At 58.2% G+C, this 15,944-nt stretch overlaps 5 protein-coding genes across 5 annotated transcripts; 1 reads left to right on the top strand and 4 right to left on the bottom strand.

Moving 5' to 3' along the window:
• Positions 1-384: 384 nt before the first annotated feature.
• On the bottom strand, positions 385-4,675 carry MKK02DRAFT_38543 (uncharacterized protein; the record flags this gene model as incomplete). The annotated part of the gene is made up of 7 exons (XM_053090151.1): positions 385-863; positions 918-1,324; positions 1,375-2,189; positions 2,241-2,321; positions 2,379-4,121; positions 4,171-4,424; positions 4,654-4,675. 7 exons carry the CDS (start codon positions 4,673-4,675, stop codon positions 385-387), a joined length of 3,801 nt encoding a protein of 1,266 aa, XP_052943652.1.
• A 487-nt stretch (positions 4,676-5,162) lies between these two features.
• On the bottom strand, positions 5,163-7,030 carry MKK02DRAFT_17392 (putative Serine/threonine kinase; the record flags this gene model as incomplete). The annotated part of the gene is made up of 4 exons (XM_053085780.1): positions 5,163-5,323; positions 5,371-6,334; positions 6,401-6,606; positions 6,652-7,030. The coding sequence occupies 4 exons, from the start codon at positions 7,028-7,030 to the stop codon at positions 5,163-5,165; spliced, it is 1,710 nt and encodes a 569-aa protein (XP_052943651.1).
• A 1,441-nt stretch (positions 7,031-8,471) lies between these two features.
• Positions 8,472-9,308, bottom strand: MKK02DRAFT_38541 (uncharacterized protein; the record flags this gene model as incomplete). Its single annotated transcript, XM_053090150.1, has 3 exons — positions 8,472-8,509; positions 8,565-8,766; positions 8,817-9,308. 3 exons carry the CDS (start codon positions 9,306-9,308, stop codon positions 8,472-8,474), a joined length of 732 nt encoding a protein of 243 aa, XP_052943650.1.
• A 1,276-nt stretch (positions 9,309-10,584) lies between these two features.
• On the bottom strand, positions 10,585-13,976 carry MKK02DRAFT_38540 (putative transcription corepressor; the record flags this gene model as incomplete). The annotated part of the gene is made up of 14 exons (XM_053090149.1): positions 10,585-10,655; positions 10,721-10,803; positions 10,861-11,460; positions 11,505-12,449; positions 12,506-12,681; positions 12,734-12,869; positions 12,915-13,024; positions 13,072-13,154; positions 13,208-13,300; positions 13,346-13,431; positions 13,487-13,577; positions 13,630-13,731; positions 13,803-13,883; positions 13,940-13,976. The coding sequence occupies 14 exons, from the start codon at positions 13,974-13,976 to the stop codon at positions 10,585-10,587; spliced, it is 2,694 nt and encodes an 897-aa protein (XP_052943649.1).
• Positions 13,977-14,359: 383 nt separating this feature from the next.
• On the top strand, positions 14,360-15,813 carry MKK02DRAFT_38539 (uncharacterized protein; the record flags this gene model as incomplete). Its single annotated transcript, XM_053090148.1, has 6 exons — positions 14,360-14,581; positions 14,645-14,791; positions 14,890-15,006; positions 15,069-15,179; positions 15,263-15,383; positions 15,470-15,813. The coding sequence occupies 6 exons, from the start codon at positions 14,360-14,362 to the stop codon at positions 15,811-15,813; spliced, it is 1,062 nt and encodes a 353-aa protein (XP_052943648.1).
• Positions 15,814-15,944: the final 131 nt, after the last annotated feature.

Raw genomic sequence — 15,944 nt, 5'->3', positions numbered from 1 at the left:
CATAAGTATGCGACCTGTCCTGTATAGTGGCGCAGAAACTCCGGTCAACCTTCGTATGACTCATCAGCGCGCGATGGACCTTCCATCGAAGGCCAGCAATGTCCACCATTCAGGCACGTTGTCGTAAAAGAATACATAGAGGGGTATACAGACTCGCAAAGATACACACAGAAAGTTGTCGATTGAGGTGGGGTATATACAATGATGGTGTTTAGAAAGGTACAAACTGGGAAGGAGACAGAAGCAATATACACAACACAATCCCTGAAGCAAGAACCTCGCAAACCCCCCTTATCCCTAACTTCGCCAGCCGCATGATATCCCCTTCACTTTCTTCTCTGCGTCCCTTGAACCTCTCGACGTCCGGGCCGGTGGTGCCTCCGCCTACTCCGCCAGCTGCATGAGACCCGCAATGGTCCCCACACTCCCCAGCGCCGCGCCGAGGACAATCAGCCCCAGCGCCGAGCCGACCGCCTTGAACCGCTTCGCCGCCGGAAGAGGAGAGACCGGCTTGGCCACGACGGCGTTGTACTTGGGCGGCGAGTCGGACCCAACCGCGGTCGTACTACTGCCGCTAGGCGACATGTTGAGGATAGTGATAGGCTCGTCCAGACCTGCCTGGTCGAAAGACCGCTTGAGAGGTCGGAGGCGGTACTTGGGGGTGACGGGTCCATCGGACGAGTCGCTAGCGCTTCCAGAGGCAACGACGTGGCTGCGCTCAATCTCAGGGATGGGAGCCGGTGGAGGGACCGAGGAGGGGCCGGTGCCGGAAGTGTTGGAGGGACCGGCGACACCGGTGATGAAGCGCGAGATGGACGTCATGTTCTGCCATCGGGCCTGGCGGTCGTTGATGGTCATTCGTTCTACTTGATCAGCTTCTGTTCTCCACTAAGAGACATCGACGAAATGGAACTCACTGATGACAGCCCGGTCCACCGCTGGCTTCTCGCTCTGATCCTTCCGCTTCCTGTCCCTCCTCTTCTTGTGCTTGTTCTGATTCTTGAGCGAGCCTTGCCCGGGGGCCTTCTCCTTGCCCTTGCCTTTGTCATTACTGAGGTATTCGCGCGAGACTTCGTCCGCGTCGGCCTCTGCGTCGATCTCAGCGACGGCGTTGGCGATGTAGGCCATCTCTGCGTTGTCGGATGAAGGCTGAGAGGTGACAGAGGCGGGACCGAGCGAGCCGGCAGCTCCGGCGGTCTGTCCCAGAGTGAGGCCGAGGGAAGAAGGCTCGACCGACGCGGGGACGACGGGCTTCTCGGCGATGCTGCTGGATACCATACTGGCTGGCTGAACTTCTTGATCGACAGCGGGAACATCGCTAGATCTATGAGAGTCAGCTTCATCCATCTCGAACACGGCAAAAGAAGAACTTACGCATCAGCGGCTTCCTGCTCGTCTCGTACATCCCCGTCTTCCTCGTCTTCTTCCGCCTCCGAAGCATACTGCACGATCGGCATAGCTGGAGCCCTCTCATGGGCTGGCCATTGCTCCTTCTCCTCCTCGGCCGGTCCATCCTCCTGCATAGCCCACCGCTCCGCAAGGACTGACTGGGCGATGCTAAGTGTCCGGCTTCGCTCTTCCACTGCGGTGTCTGGCTCGGGCACCGGCTGAGCCTCGAGGTCGCCGTCGCGCTCGACATGTTCGATGGGCGTGATGCCGGCCTCGACAGGGGCTACCGCCTCGTCCTCGTCGGCCTCGACATGACCGTCCTCCCCCACCTCACCCTCTTCCAGCTCCTCCACCTCCACTTCCGCCTCCTGGTCCAGCTCAACGCCCTGATCCTGGAAGCCCTCATCATCATCCTTCTCATCCTCATAGTACACCTCCTCCCCAACCTCTCCCATCCCATCATCCTCCTCGACATCCTCATCTTCTCCATCGAGGAACTCGTCGTCGATCCAGTTCGAAGCAGGCTGGTCTTGGTTTCCCTCTCCCCCCTCACTCTCCTCCTCGTCCTCCTCATTGTCTTCCTGCTCCTGCTGGACGTGAGCCGCCTGCTCGGCCTCCTCGCCCATGTCGATCTCTTCCGAGGACGGGACGGGGATATAGTGTCGCCTGGGCGAGCTGTCCGGGAAGCTCGACTCGCGGAGGATATCCCGGGTGTTCGTCCACGCGGTCATGGCGGCCCGACAAAGTCGGCGAGCCTTGAGGGATTCGAGGGTCGCGCGGCGGAGCTGGAGCTCAGTCATCTGATCGCAAGTCAGCTCTCAATCTCGTGCCCAAAGTAGAAGGTAGCTCACCTCATCCTTGAGGTACTCTCGTCGCTCATCTTCCTCCACGTGGACCGGAGCGTAATCGCTTGACTCGGGGAACCGCTCCTCCTGATAAGTCAGCCCAAATCCAAGCACTCGTGGATAGGCGGGGCTTACATGACTCACGGTCTCGGTAGAAGCACGAGCATCCCGCTGCTTACCCTGCATCCGCCCAATCCCGCCCTCAACATCCGCGGCCTCGTCCTCGGCCCACACAAGGTCGGAAGTGAATTTCCCCTTCTTCTGCTCCACCTTCTCCTCCGCCTCTTCTCCACCTCGAATGTAGTCCCGCCAGTGCCCAGGAAACGCGTACATCTTGGGCGACTCGACAGGGCTAGCTGGCTGATAGGCCGGCGAAGACGGCTGGACCCGGACTTCAGGCTCAGGCGAGCCGGAGGGAGAAGAGTTGATCTCCCTGGGGTCGATCTCGCCGTGCTCGAGGGGCTCAAGGTCTGGATCGTCGGCGTCTTCGTCCTCGTTCTGAACCTGGACTTCCGGGGCGATCCAGCGGTCCGGCACGTAATCGACTCCCCCGTCCGAGTGCGTGCCTTCCGACTCGGCGTACGAATACCAAACTCGGTGATAGGCGTCCTGCCTGCCGGCTTCGGGCTCGAGCTCCGCCAGCAGGTCGTGCGGGTCCGAGGAGGCGAAGGGGTCGACGGGAGCGGCGGGTGGAGAGGGCGGGTAGTAATCCTCCTCGTGGCGCTCGTCCTCAATCCATGCCCCCTCGGGGAGGACGACCGCCTCCTCCTTGTCCTCCTCGTGATCCGCCGCCTCATCGGCATCCTCGTCCTCCGACCCGGGATAGTAGCCGAGCTCCATCCCGGAAGGACGCTCGTTCGAGCCGTCGTCCGACCCGTGGACTGAAGTGGCGAGCTCGTCCTCCTCGTCCGGATACACCCGAGCGTTTTCTACCGCGCCCTCGTCTTCTTCCTCCTCGCCGTACAGCTGGTCCAGCGGCGAAGCCTCCCTTCGAGCCGCCGCCACCCTCTGTGCCACCACCTCATCCTGGAATGCCTGCCAGTCCTCCCGACCCGCATCCGAATCGGAGGGGATGAGCATGATGTCGTTAGGCGGAATGCGGCCCTTGTGGAGAGGAGGAATGCCAGGCGAGGCGGACGATGAGCGAGGGAGGGGCTCATCGTCATCATCCGTCTGGTATAGGATGGACGTGGGGACGCCGTATTTCCCGCTGGAGGAAGGCTGGGGTCGAGCAGGGGAATCGCCATCGGAGGACACCGAGACCGCGCGCACGGGGCGACTGGGGCGGGTAGGGCGCGACATGGGTACGTTAAGAAGGGAGTCGTCGTCCGAATCGTCGATTTCGATGGGTCGCTCCTGCCTTCGGACGGGGTAGACTTCCGGCATGTCATCGTCATCATCCCCGTCCGAAATCTCGATGAGTTCGCCCGCTGACACTCTGAGACGAGCTGCCAACATATCCGCCGCCGTACACGTCTTGATTATCTGCAGGACCTGGTCCAAATCCTGACCGCGAACCATGTCCGCCTTGATCCGGTACGCCGGCAGCGCTATGGCCTGGCCTGAGGCGCTAGGCTGACCGAAAGAGGGGTACCGGAACCGGACGGTGAGGCTTAGCGGCTCATGCTGCTCGTCCCCGGTAGCGACGTGCTTGCCAAAGGTGATGACGTCGCAGTCGAAAAGGCGGACGGGAACTTGGGGCTTGAGGGTGATGAACAGGGGACCAGTGGGTGTTGTGGTCCTGAGCCGAGCGGCGGGGGAGGTGAAGAATGGGCCCGAGCTGACGGTGGTACCGTGGGACGAGCCGAGGTCGGTGATGTAGAGATGACCCTGGACGGTGACATTTAACGCGCAGTGGACCTTGGAAACGACGGCGTTATTGAGTCGCTGGAAATCAGCGGTAACTTTGACTCCTGTAGCAGGAAAGATGGCTTACGTTGACTGGCTTATCGTCCTTCCCGCGACCGAGGACCAACCCGTAGTCCACAAACAACTCGGGCCGATCATCCCCCTCGATGTAGTCGGCATACTTGGAGGAGGGCTGACGAATCCTTTCGAGGTGCTCGAGGACGGCCGGATCGATGGGCCCCATCAAGTTCGAAAGGGTGACGAGTTTCACTTTCCGGTCTTGGGTGAGGGGGAGATAGCGGGATTGGGCAGGGACAGGGTAGTCGAGGGAGATATACCAGTCTGAGGGGTCAGTCATGGTTCGTAATGAACTGTAGGGGATATGAGGATAAGAGAAGCAAAGGAAGAGGAATGTAGGCAGAGGGAAAGAAAGAGAAACGGCAAACAACGGGGCTATGCGCGCCACCCCAGGCAGTACACACCGCGGAAGTGAAGGTGGATAGGAGAACTTGAGCAGTGAAAGAGGGCGATAATGCGATAGAGAGGGATGGAAGATGAGATGTGAACATACCATCATCAAGAGGGTCGGGCATGATGGGCAAAGGAAGCTGCCTGAGCCTCCTTATCAGGCTCGCTGAAGGCGACGGCGGAGTGGCGATACTTCCGCTATGGGTGTTGTCCAGCTCTTCTATCTGATGCGCAACTACAGTACTTGGTACAGTATATAAGGACTACTGGCAGAGTTTGTAGTATGAGGTATGAGATGTATAGATGATGGAGAAAGAGAGAGAGAAAGGAAGGTGTGAATGGGCAGGAAAGGAGGCTGGGTCCGAGTGGACATCCTAACCGGACTTCCCCGCGACCGAAGCTGCGGGGTCTCCAGACAGAGGAATGTGTGGCAGGTGGCAGTGTGGCACCAATTGACGTTCATCGTATGGCGAGAAGAATAGACATGAACATGTTACAAGATGAAATACTCTCAGCCTGGATCAGATGATCAATCGCCGACTCAACCGCTCTTCCCACCACAAACTCGCCCTGAAACTTGCCGCTCGCATCCCCTTGCCCGCGTCCCCGCACCTATAAATCCCCCTCATTCCCATCCCGTCCTCCTCCCGGGAACTCAAACTCTGTGAATGCCGCCGCATACTGATCATTCTCCGGCTCATAGTGCTGCCCGAATATCCCGGGGAGCTCGTGAGGTCTTGGAGGGGGATATCGCTGGAAATTTTGGGAGTCGCCTGGGAGTCAGCATAGAAAAGAGCCGAGTAACCAGGCCTGGACTAACCGGTACTCGTGACCCTCGGTACGATCGGCGCGCCAATCTCTTTCCGCTCCAAACTCCCCCAATCCACACCCGCAAACCACGCATGCCCCATCACGTCCTTCGCCCCACCTCTCAGATTTCCCAACCGCTTACTCCTATCCGCCGTCAACAGCCCCCTGATCAAATCCTTCGCATACGGATCAATATGGCTCGGGAAGGCAATCTCATTCCGGAGAATCTTCTCGTATATCCCCAGGGTATGATCATCAAAGAATGGCGGGTACCCCGCTAGCATCTCGAATGCCAAGATACCGAGCGCCCACCAGTCCACGGCTTTTCCGTGCCCCTGCGACTGGATGATTTCCGGTGCGAGGTACTCGGGCGTACCGCACAGAGTGTACGTCCGGTCCTCGATGAGTTTGGCGAACCCGAAATCCGCGATCCGGAGGTACCCCTGCCGATCTAGGAGGAGATTCTCGGGTTTGAGGTCCCGGTAGATGATATTGCTGCCGTGCAGGTACTCGATGGCTAGGACGATACTGGCAAGGTAGAACCGAGTGACGTCCGCCGAGAACCGGCCGGCTCGACGGAGGTGCGAGAAGAGCTCTCCGCCGGGAATGTAGGAGAGGAGCATATATACGTTCAGGGAGTCCTGATATGTCGCGTATAGCTCCACGACGAACGGATGACGGACGCGATCGAGGATGGCGCGTTCCGAGTTGATATGCTCCACTTGCTTAAGGCGGACGATTTCGGACTTTTTCAGCACCTTCATGGCGAAGTGGGGGAGCTGACCGTCTGCCGCTTGTGTGGAGGAGGGGGATGGGGAGAGGGGGTCAAGGGATTGAAAGAGGTGTGGGAAGATGGGGTGGTAGGATGTCGGCCGGTAGTTTGGGCGTTGACGGACGAGGAGGACGCGTCCGAATGTCCCTGTGCCTAGAGTTTCGACAATCTCCCAGTCCTCCAGACGCGCTTTCCCGCCCGACTGGTGTGCCTGAGCCGAGCCGCCGCCTGTACCGAAGGTATAACCCCCAGATTGTGGGGGAGGGACGTGCTGATGAGACTGTTGTCGACGTGCCCATTCCCGAGCAGCAGTGACGGACGATGGCTCGGTCGGCTGGCCAGAGGATGACGAGACCGACATGGCGTCCCATGATGCCGGTGGGGTAGAGACAATGGATGGAGGAGGGGAGAGGGGGAGATTTTGGCTGATTGTCACAGGAGGAGGTGGAGGTGGCATATAATGATGTTGTTGCGCTATCCATCAGCCAACATCCCCACCGGTCTCGATGAAAAACTCACTCTCAGACCGCTGTCTTCCGCTCTGATCGCCCATACTGCTCGTCTGCCGCGTACTCTTCCCCACCGCCGGGCCAGTATTCGTATTCCGCACACTTGCCTCCCACGCCTGATGTCCCGAGCCCGAGTAGAATCCAGCGCCCTCCCCTTCCCCACCCTGCTGCTGCCTGTGCTGCTGTTGCTCCTGAGCGCGCTGCTGCTGCTTCTGCTGCTCCCTCAATGCCCGCTGCTGCTCTTTTTGCTGCTGCTGATACGCCTCGCGCTCGTGTGGGAGGAGCAAAGACATGGGGTCGAGCTTGAATTTGCTGGTGGATGGTTTCGGGGTGGATGAGGCGGAGGTTGAAGAGGAGGCAGAGGAAGGAACGAGGTGATCGATGTCCATTTTGGCTGGAGGATGGGTGAGAGAAGGAGGGCGAAGATGATAATCGTTGTTGTTGCAAGGGGAGAGGGGTGTTGAGGAAGGGGAACCAAGGGGTATTAAGCGCAGGAGGGGTACCTCGACGATCGACGACCGTAACCGCAGTGACCGAGCTCACGGGCTGTCCTTTGGCCTCACCGTGGTTGTGTCCGAGCGAGCGAGCGAGCGAGTGTGGAGCTCGTGCAAGCTAGGAGCTGCGAGGGGATGTTGTCGAGTCGTCAACGTTCCCCGCGCGCAATCTATGCGTGAAGGGAGAGATGCGCCAAGGGGTTCGATGAATAGAGCGAGAGGGGGAGCGGGGCGAAACCGACGGAGGGAGGTTGATACAGGGCTGTCAAAGGGGGAGGAAGGGGAGGGAGTATAAGGGTGCGTGCGGTATGTTTCACCTTGGCCCCCTTCCTTTGATTGATCGCTGCTTGGGTGATCTGTGATCGCCAGTGCCGCCGCTCTGGGTATGGACTGTGGACGCGGCTCCTCCCCGAGATGAAGCCAGAAGTGTCGATCTATCGAGATCTATTGCGCTAACCCCGCTAACCTCTGGTCTAGTGCAGCTGGTGTCGATCGTAGAGTAATAATAATCGCAAAGACAGTAAAGTCAAAAGCGGTGGCCGAGTAATGACGGGAAGGTGACGAGATGGGGCCCTCTGAAGGCTCTTGATATGGCTCTCGGCTCTCGTCTGGCCTTCTTGGGTGCAGAGACAGCTTGTGAGGATGGTGGGTGAATGGCAGAGCTAGCTGAATGTGAATGAGCTGTTTCTATGCATACTTGCTGCTGTTCCTGCTGGCTGTTGTTGTTCTTTGTGCTTCCGAGCGCAGCGGCCGAGAGAAGAATCTGAGATCGAGGCAGAAATTACCCAATCCGGTGAGTGCCTGAACCGGCCCCACACGTGTACGGCATCCCTGCTGATGTGGCACCTGGTTACCTGCCTCCGAGGAGTCGCGCTCTCTTCGCCGCCGTACATCGTTGAATGGCCTTATGCAACAGACATCGGTCGCCGTCGCCCAAAGTTCGTATATAGGTGAATGGCGCAAAAGTGATAAGCTCGTGCACCGACCTGCCGGAACGCTATAAGAAGAATTTGCCTGGTCATGGCCGTGCTTGTGGCCGTGTCGCCGGCCAGCACTGACGACTGTCTGTGTACCGGCGGCGGTCAAAGCTCTGTCAAGTGCTCCCGGAACGACACTGGAGCACCGAAAGGACTACTCACGCCTCTCTGACGTGCTGAGCCCTTATTGAGCACCCTGACTTTACAAACAGGCCAGAAACTTGAAAAGGCAGATAGCTAGATGACAGAGCAGAAATACATTCATCGCGGCTCATCTACTGTATACGGTGTCCTTGAATTTTTATTACTACAATACTTTAAACTCTGCGCAACTTCTATATCCCCGCTTCAATTCCAACCTAGAGAGACTGGGTAGTGCAGGAGCTGGGGGCGATACCTGATACGATCAGCTCGATCTCCGGATCTCCCAGTAGACAAGTAATACTACTCACCGTACTGCGCACACGTGCCGAGGACGGCCGACTGATAGTCCGTCTGACTCTGACTCCCGTCCACGATGGCGTTGAAAAGGTAGCATGTCCTGGGAGGGCGCTGAGTCGCACCGGCCAGGTCGAACTGGTTGCAGTCCCTGGTCCGGTCGCAGGCGGCGCCGCACTGAGCCAGAGTCTGGTTGGCAATGCTACCAAGAGCGACCTGAACTGTCAGCGTACTCCTGAGACCGAAATCTGAAAAGGTAGACATACGATGTTGATGCCGAGACCTGTGTACACCCTGCCAGTGAGGACGGCGTAACTGCGACGAGCGACAGTCTGCCGCTCCGTCAAGCCCCGCTCCATCTCCAGCTTTGCCCTGCGCTCCGCCCGGCGGGCCTTGCGCGCCTCGCTCCGAGAGAGGATCTCCGTCCGAGATGTTTGACGGAGCGGGGCCGGCTGAGCGTCCCAAACCTCCGCCTTGAGGTCCGCCTTGGCCGCCTCGGCGTCGTCCAGCGTCTCGGAGTTGAGTTGGCGCTTGGACCAGGGGAGGACCTCGACGTTCCGACGGGAGTTGGGGGTGCCGGCGAACATAGCCGCCACCGAGTCGGCGACGGCGGCGTCGGAGCCGCTGGGGGATGACGCGGAAGAAGAGGAGGAAGGGGTGGCGTCGTACGGGCTCGTGCCGTCAGAGGGGACAGCAGCTCGAGTGGGGTAGATGGAGGAAAGGAGGAGGAAGGTAGCGAGGAGGGTGGGGCGCATCATCTTGACGACTCTTGGTTGTTTTTGTTGGGTAGTTGTTGTGGGGGAGGTGAAGTGGCTTGTCAGTGAAAGAGATGCGAGAGGTTGGAGAAGTGTGAGATGTCGACTCCCAAGCCTCCTCGGCCCCCCTTATATCCTCTCTGCTGTCCATCGCTCTCCACATCCACCTATCGTCAGCTGAGACCTATCGCATCACCGCCCACAGCGCTTGGCGACGCTAGCACCACCAATATCCTCTGAAGCCGAGTCAGCAACGCCCTCGACAGGTGGGACACCGCCCTGCGGGAGACCTAAGTCAACCACCGCGTCCTAGGTGAACAGATGGATGAGACGACTCAACATGCTTACCAGGGATGGCAATAGCGACTGAGCGTAGGCTCGATGTTTCTCCATCCCTGGCGAGGGATGAGTAGCGGGATGTGCCGCGTCCCGCAGGAGCGGGCAGAAGCCTGGTTTTGGAGTCGGATATCAGGTCGTTGATGCGAAGGGGAGCAGCAAGGTGCGTAAACACGCGTGTCTCACCTCATTCATCAGCTGAAACATGCGCCGGTCCCGTCTCTTCTGGACCAGCTGTTCCAGGCGCAACGTCCCTGAGGTGAGACATCCGAGACATCAGGTCATCAGCTTATCAGGGCCTTCAGAAAATTCTAGCGCCGGGACCTGTGCTCCAGCCAGTCGAGGTGGAGGTGGAGGTGCGAGATCGTGCCGCCGGCGACAGAGGTGTTTCAGGTAAGAGTAAACACGTCATCCTTAATCCGATCATCCGGCCGAGCAGCTAAGGGTCAGTCAGTTTCGGTGATGCATGCACAATCCTAGCACTTGACAAGTTGACAGCAGGACTGGGCGCGCGATGCGGTGCTGAGCATGACGGATCGATCGAAGGTCCTTCAAGTGACGAGGATCCCCTCTGTGTTCGTACTCTGATCGACTGCATCGACGCGCACCAGAACGCAGCGAATCGCAAAAGAGGACAGACGTACAGCACACCTGCCGTACGCCAGCGCTAGCATGTACAGATGCTGCATCTCATTAGATTGCTCAGTCCACTGGATCTTCGTCTCCATTCCCATCCGCCGCGCCTCTTTCCCCGGTCCTCCTACCCGCCCGCCGAGCTTGAGGTTTGAGATCTCGCAATCGTTTCTTGTAGTAGTAAGACGGATGACCCGATTAGACGGTTAGGCGATCAGTCGATCAGTCGAGCATCTCGTGCTTGAGCTGGATCTTCATATCGACCTGCACCATCCGATGCCATCGGGAAGTATCAGCTCAACTTGTTCCTTCATCCTGATTGAACCAAGCGGATGATAGAATCGTACTTGGCCGCCAGACTCGCGAGATTTTCACTTTGCGCTGTTCCGTTAGCTCCATCAAGTTGGGCCTGCGCTGCATTCTCCACTGGTCATACGAAAACTTACCCAGAATATCCACAACTTGTCTCGCTGCGCTTCTCTTCGTCACCCCGTCCACTTCTGACCTCCATTCGTTCGTCGCCGCACTTCTGCTCGATCAGCTATGTTCTTCACCACATAAGGTCAGAGAGGATCGAATAACATACATTCCCAGCGGCCCCATCAACTCTTTGATCATCTCTTCCGCCCGTCCCTCGAAGCCTTCTTTACCCACATATCGGGCGTATTCTTTCACCCAATGCACCCACTCTTCCCCGCTTCCCAGGGCTTCAGCGCCCTTGATACGCATCTCCAAATGACCGAGCGTCAAAGCTTCATCCCACCATTCCGGCCGTTCAGTGCGGGGAACACTGGCCAGCTGGGCTGCATCCCGAAGATTCTTCTCGATCCGCGCGAGAGGTCCACGTGGGCCTAGCGGGCCGGCTGAGCCGGAGATGGGTGAGCCGGTAACTTGGAAGGGGGTGATAAGGGGGATCCAGGACGTGGAGAAGGGGTCGAGCGCGTACGCGGCTGGCTCAGATGTCTGGATGACGACCGCGCCGGTAGGATGGACATCGAAGTGTATGATCTCGAAGGGAGTGGCGGTGGAGCTGTCGAGGAGGTGTCCGCATGATGTAGGCGTGCAGAGGGTCTTGCCAGTCTTGGCCGAATAGACGCGAACATTGCAGTCGTCCGTGAGAATCGCGACATGGTGGCCCGAAATGGAGATTTCGACGGGCATATGAGGTATCCGGAGGTTGAGAAGACTAAGAGATCAGCTTGATTCAGCTTGTAGACCAGATCAACCTACTGTCGTCCCGCTGAAGAGTATACCACAACCTGCCCGTTCTCACACCCTACCGCGGCACACCGCCCTCCTACCGCGAGCGCCACCGCCGGACTCGGCAGATAATCGACCCAAACATCCTCCTCGCCCACCGTATACGATAGCATATTCTTCTCTCCCGCCCGGCCCGCATTTCTCGCCTCCAACATCATAGCGCCGTCTGCAGCCGCGCCTCCTTTGCCCTCTCTGGGCTTTGCCCGCAGCGTCGCCTGGATGACCGGAGTTGGTAATCTCTGCTGGGTCCCGCCCGCACCTTCTGCCTGAGGTATCCTCGCCGCCCGGATCTCCCTGACATCCGCCTCCCGCCTGACCCCTCCGCCCATCATCCTCCCCTTGGGCGCGCGGTCATCATACAACGCATCGGCCCTCCTCTTGCCACCTGTCTTGCTGGGCGACACAGCTCGGCCTTGCCCAAACGCCGACCCTGCATCCCGGAACATCCGCGCCGTGGACGCCTGGGCCTGGGAGGGGCTCGCAAATTGTTCGATCGGTGCGTCAAACACGGAAGGCTCATTATCTTGCCCTTCGCCGTGGGACGGTCCGTTAAGTCTCGGTCGCGCCAGCGGGGCTCGGGATGGTCCGGCAAGGGCGTTGGACGTGACATTGGGGTCGGCGCTAGAAGAGGAATTGGGGAGATTGATGCGACGACGCTGATCCCCTGGCTTGGCCTTTCGCGCTTGAATGACGTTGACCACACCAGATGCAGCGGCGGAGGCGCCTCCGAAACCATTAGAGACAACCGAAGGAGGAGGGGCGATCCTCCGCTGCTGAGGGACATAATCGTACTCCGCGAGGATCAATTCCGTTTGTGCGGGCGTACCGAGGTCCGGGATCTCTTCGTCGTCGAAGGAAATGGCGCAGACCGTGCCGTCCTCGGAGCAGCCGTAGAGATGGTGACCGTCATTTGACCTAACGAGTCAGCTTGACTTGTACATGCTTCAGCGCAGGACATGACATGAGCTCACCAGCATAGATCGAGCAGGGAATGTTCGAACAGGTTGTTCAGAACGACCAGTGGCACATGCGCGGTATTCCTCCAGATGGAGATACTGAAGTCGTCCGCGCCCAACGCGAGCATGCACGAGGCGGTCCCTCGAGTCGCCGCTTGGCCTGGTGGGAAGAACAGCCTGGGATTGAAGGACTGATCCCGTCAGCACATTGCCCCACGACGCAAGAGGCAGATTGCTACTCACGGCAACCTGTATGGTGTTGGCGTGCCCGACAAACGAGATAGGGTGGGTCCATTCGTCCCTGAAAATGCATGTTGCGACGAAGACGGGCCCGTTCTTGGCGTTCGAAGCGGCGATGAAGGCGCCATCAGGCGACCAGCTGGCAAGTCAGCGCTGGACTTCGTACGAAAGGGTGATAGCATACCTCAGCCGTCGGAAGAAGGTAGCATGGCCGGAGCCGGCGAAGGGCTCAGCGACGCTCTGGACCAGCTCCCAAGTGTCGGTATTCCAGATCTTGACGGTCTTATCGTCGGACTTCTCGTCAGCTACCGCTAGCGCACTATCCATGACGTGAAGCTCACCTGGGTAGCGAGGAAGTTCCCGACCGGATCCCAGCAGACTCCCTTGACGAAGCCCTCGTGCTTGTCCAGCTTCTTGATCCGATCTGAAGCGTAAGCTGCGGTCACATGCGGCAAATCCGTCGTTTATACAACTCACCAAAAGTCCGCCCATCCCAGATCCACACGGTGCTGTCCAGACCGACTGAAGCAAGCATGGAGTCATCTCTTGACCACGCCATGTCGATGATATCTGAAAGTGAGCTTGACACCTGTTAATGAGCATGGTCTAGCTCACCAGCAACATGGGCGACAAGCCTTGTAAGCGGCTTCCACTTTTCGACGTTGACTTCGTCCGATCCCCAAAGCCTTCCTCCTCCGTCTCTGAGTTGAGTCAGCTTCTGTCAAGCAAGTTCACCATCAGTGAAGCTTGGCTTACGGGTCTAGTCCCCAGATCATCCCTACTTGATCATCAGACCCACTGGCCAGAAACCGACCATGATGCGCCCATCTCACAGCCAGAACAGAGCCTGGAGAGTCAGCGTGTCTATATACGATGCGGTACTGCTCGCGAAGACTGACCTGTATGCTCTGACATCGTGCAGAGGAGTTTGTGGTTCTCCTCAACCTTCTCCGCCTCCGGGTCCAGGATAGGCAAAGTCGACCAGATCTTGATCTTCCGGTCTGATTGATTCAGCTCGCAGCCCAAGCAAAGCCGGCGGATCATGTCCGCAGCTATACGAGATCAAACTCACCCATCCCTCCAGTAGCCAGCCGCGTTCCGTCCGGGTGGACCGACATGGAGTATACGGGACATTTCGCCTTCTTCTCCCCGCCTGACATGTGTCAGCTTCGGCATCTGCGTAGATCCAACGTGTAACACATAGCCCACCAGTATGCTCGACCCAGTTGGGCTTGATGACCCTCATTGTATGTCTGCTTGCTGCAGCTATGCGCTGTAAGCGGGAGGGGACAACCGCCGGATTGTTCGCTTGAGCGCGGACCTCCGCTTCCCGAGCCCAGTTGAGCTTCTACTCTGGAGCTGGTACTTTGAGTCAAAGGCACAGGGAACGAGATGTCCTATGGGCGAAGAAGGAAAGGCCTGCGTAGCGTAAGCAGGATAAAGTGCGAAGGCAGAAGAGCATCTGGCGCCTGGCTTCGGTCGACAGTCGCGCGCAGCGCGGGGTGTATATTGTATGCCGTAAGGCACGTGATCAAATCTACTTGTCAACAACACCTCAGCTCGAAAGCTCAACGCTGGTGTGCATCGTGCATCTTCTACCCTTCACCATATAACTACTCTCCTTCTAGTATGCCGCCCCGCAAATCACTGTCGCGCGCCTCGGCTCGAGCCGAATCATCTACAGCTGGATTCTCCAAATCCGCACAGCCACAGCCGCACGCCGGTCCAAGCCGCCCCTTGAAGCGTCTACCCCCGCTGTCCATGCCCGAAAGCGTCACGCCCGCATTCAAGCGACAACGTACGGAAGGAAGAGAGCTGGACGATGAAGAAAGGGGGATACTGATACATGAGGTCAGCTTGCATCGGGTCTTGCGGCTCAAAGAGCGACAAGAAAGGCGTTAGCTGATTGTGTAGTTGGTCGGATTCTATCCCCGGAAGTTGTGTGATCTAATCATGGAGGCCGCTCGGCAGAACGTGTACGATACGGTCGGGCTCATTGAGGCGTGGGGACAGAGTAAGACGGGAGGAATGGGGGACGAGTATAGGATGGAGCTGGATATAGTGAGTGAGAGTCATCATATCGCTCGGGAGAGGGAATGCAACGGTGGAGACAGGAGTGAAGGCGGACTGGACTTTGGGTGGCAGCTGACATCCTGTAGGGTCTGCACTCACTCGAAACACTACTCGAGCAACATGTCGACAAAGCCTTTGACAAGTTTACCGCTTGGGCGTTGCGGAACCCGTTCGACGCGCCTCCAGATCTTGAGCTCGTACTCGTAAGTCCCTTTTAGCAGGTCATATCCCATACCACTTGCTCGATACGTACTGACATATTCAGCCATGGCACAAAGACCTCGACTTTGAGCGCGGGCAACATATAGCCTCTCTCCCACAAGGCGAAGCCTCGATCCTGTCCGAGCTAGACGACCTCCGTCGTAAAGTTGAGCAGGTCAATGGCTTTCTTCTTCCTCCGCCCAAGCGCCTTTTTGGCGGCTGGTCGACGTGAGATGTGCACCTTGCTGACGCTCTCAGTCGCGCTATCTCTCTCAACAACTCGAACGCGCCGAAAAAGCCCTGGACCGTCGACTCGAAATAGCGTCGCAGCGAAAAGCAGAAGTGGGGTTCATATCGGATACTATAACAGCTGCAAAATGTACGTGCCCAATCACCTGTCAACGTCCATCTCCTTTACACTTTTCGCCTCCTCGAGGTTAACGGGAGACACGCGCTGATCTCCAGTACATCCCCTCGCACCCAAATCCGACTCTTACCGCACCTCCCTCCTCGCACTCAACTCACTCCTCGCACCGATGGAAGATCCGCACCCATCGCTTCCTCCCGCCACTGGCTCTGGTGCTAGCAATCTCAAGGCGTGGGAGTTGGGCCGTCAGGCGTACTTGTCATGGGCGGTAGGTAGGGCTGTGGGGCAACATCAGCTCGAAGTTGGGTCTTCGACCGGCGGAGGAGTGCCCGGTGCAGTCGGGGCGGCCGGGGCGGAGGAACTGGATGTTGTGGAAAGGGAAGCAGGGGAAGTCGGGGGTACTGAAGGAGTAGAGGGGCTGTTGAAGGCGATAGCGAGATGAGGTTTTGAGATCAGCTAGCTCGACTGGAGTTGGACCCATATCCGGATCCCATGTTTTCACAGACGGCCCGTGTCACACGCAGGTGCTTGTCCAGGCTTTCAAGCTTCCGACAAATTCATTTCCTTCTGATC

The sequence above is a fragment of the Dioszegia hungarica genome (genome assembly GCF_025882075.1).
Source record: "Dioszegia hungarica strain PDD-24b-2 chromosome Unknown MKK02contig_16, whole genome shotgun sequence".
Lineage (NCBI taxonomy): Eukaryota > Fungi > Basidiomycota > Tremellomycetes > Tremellales > Bulleribasidiaceae > Dioszegia > Dioszegia hungarica.
This window is presented reverse-complemented; position numbering and strand designations above follow the sequence as displayed.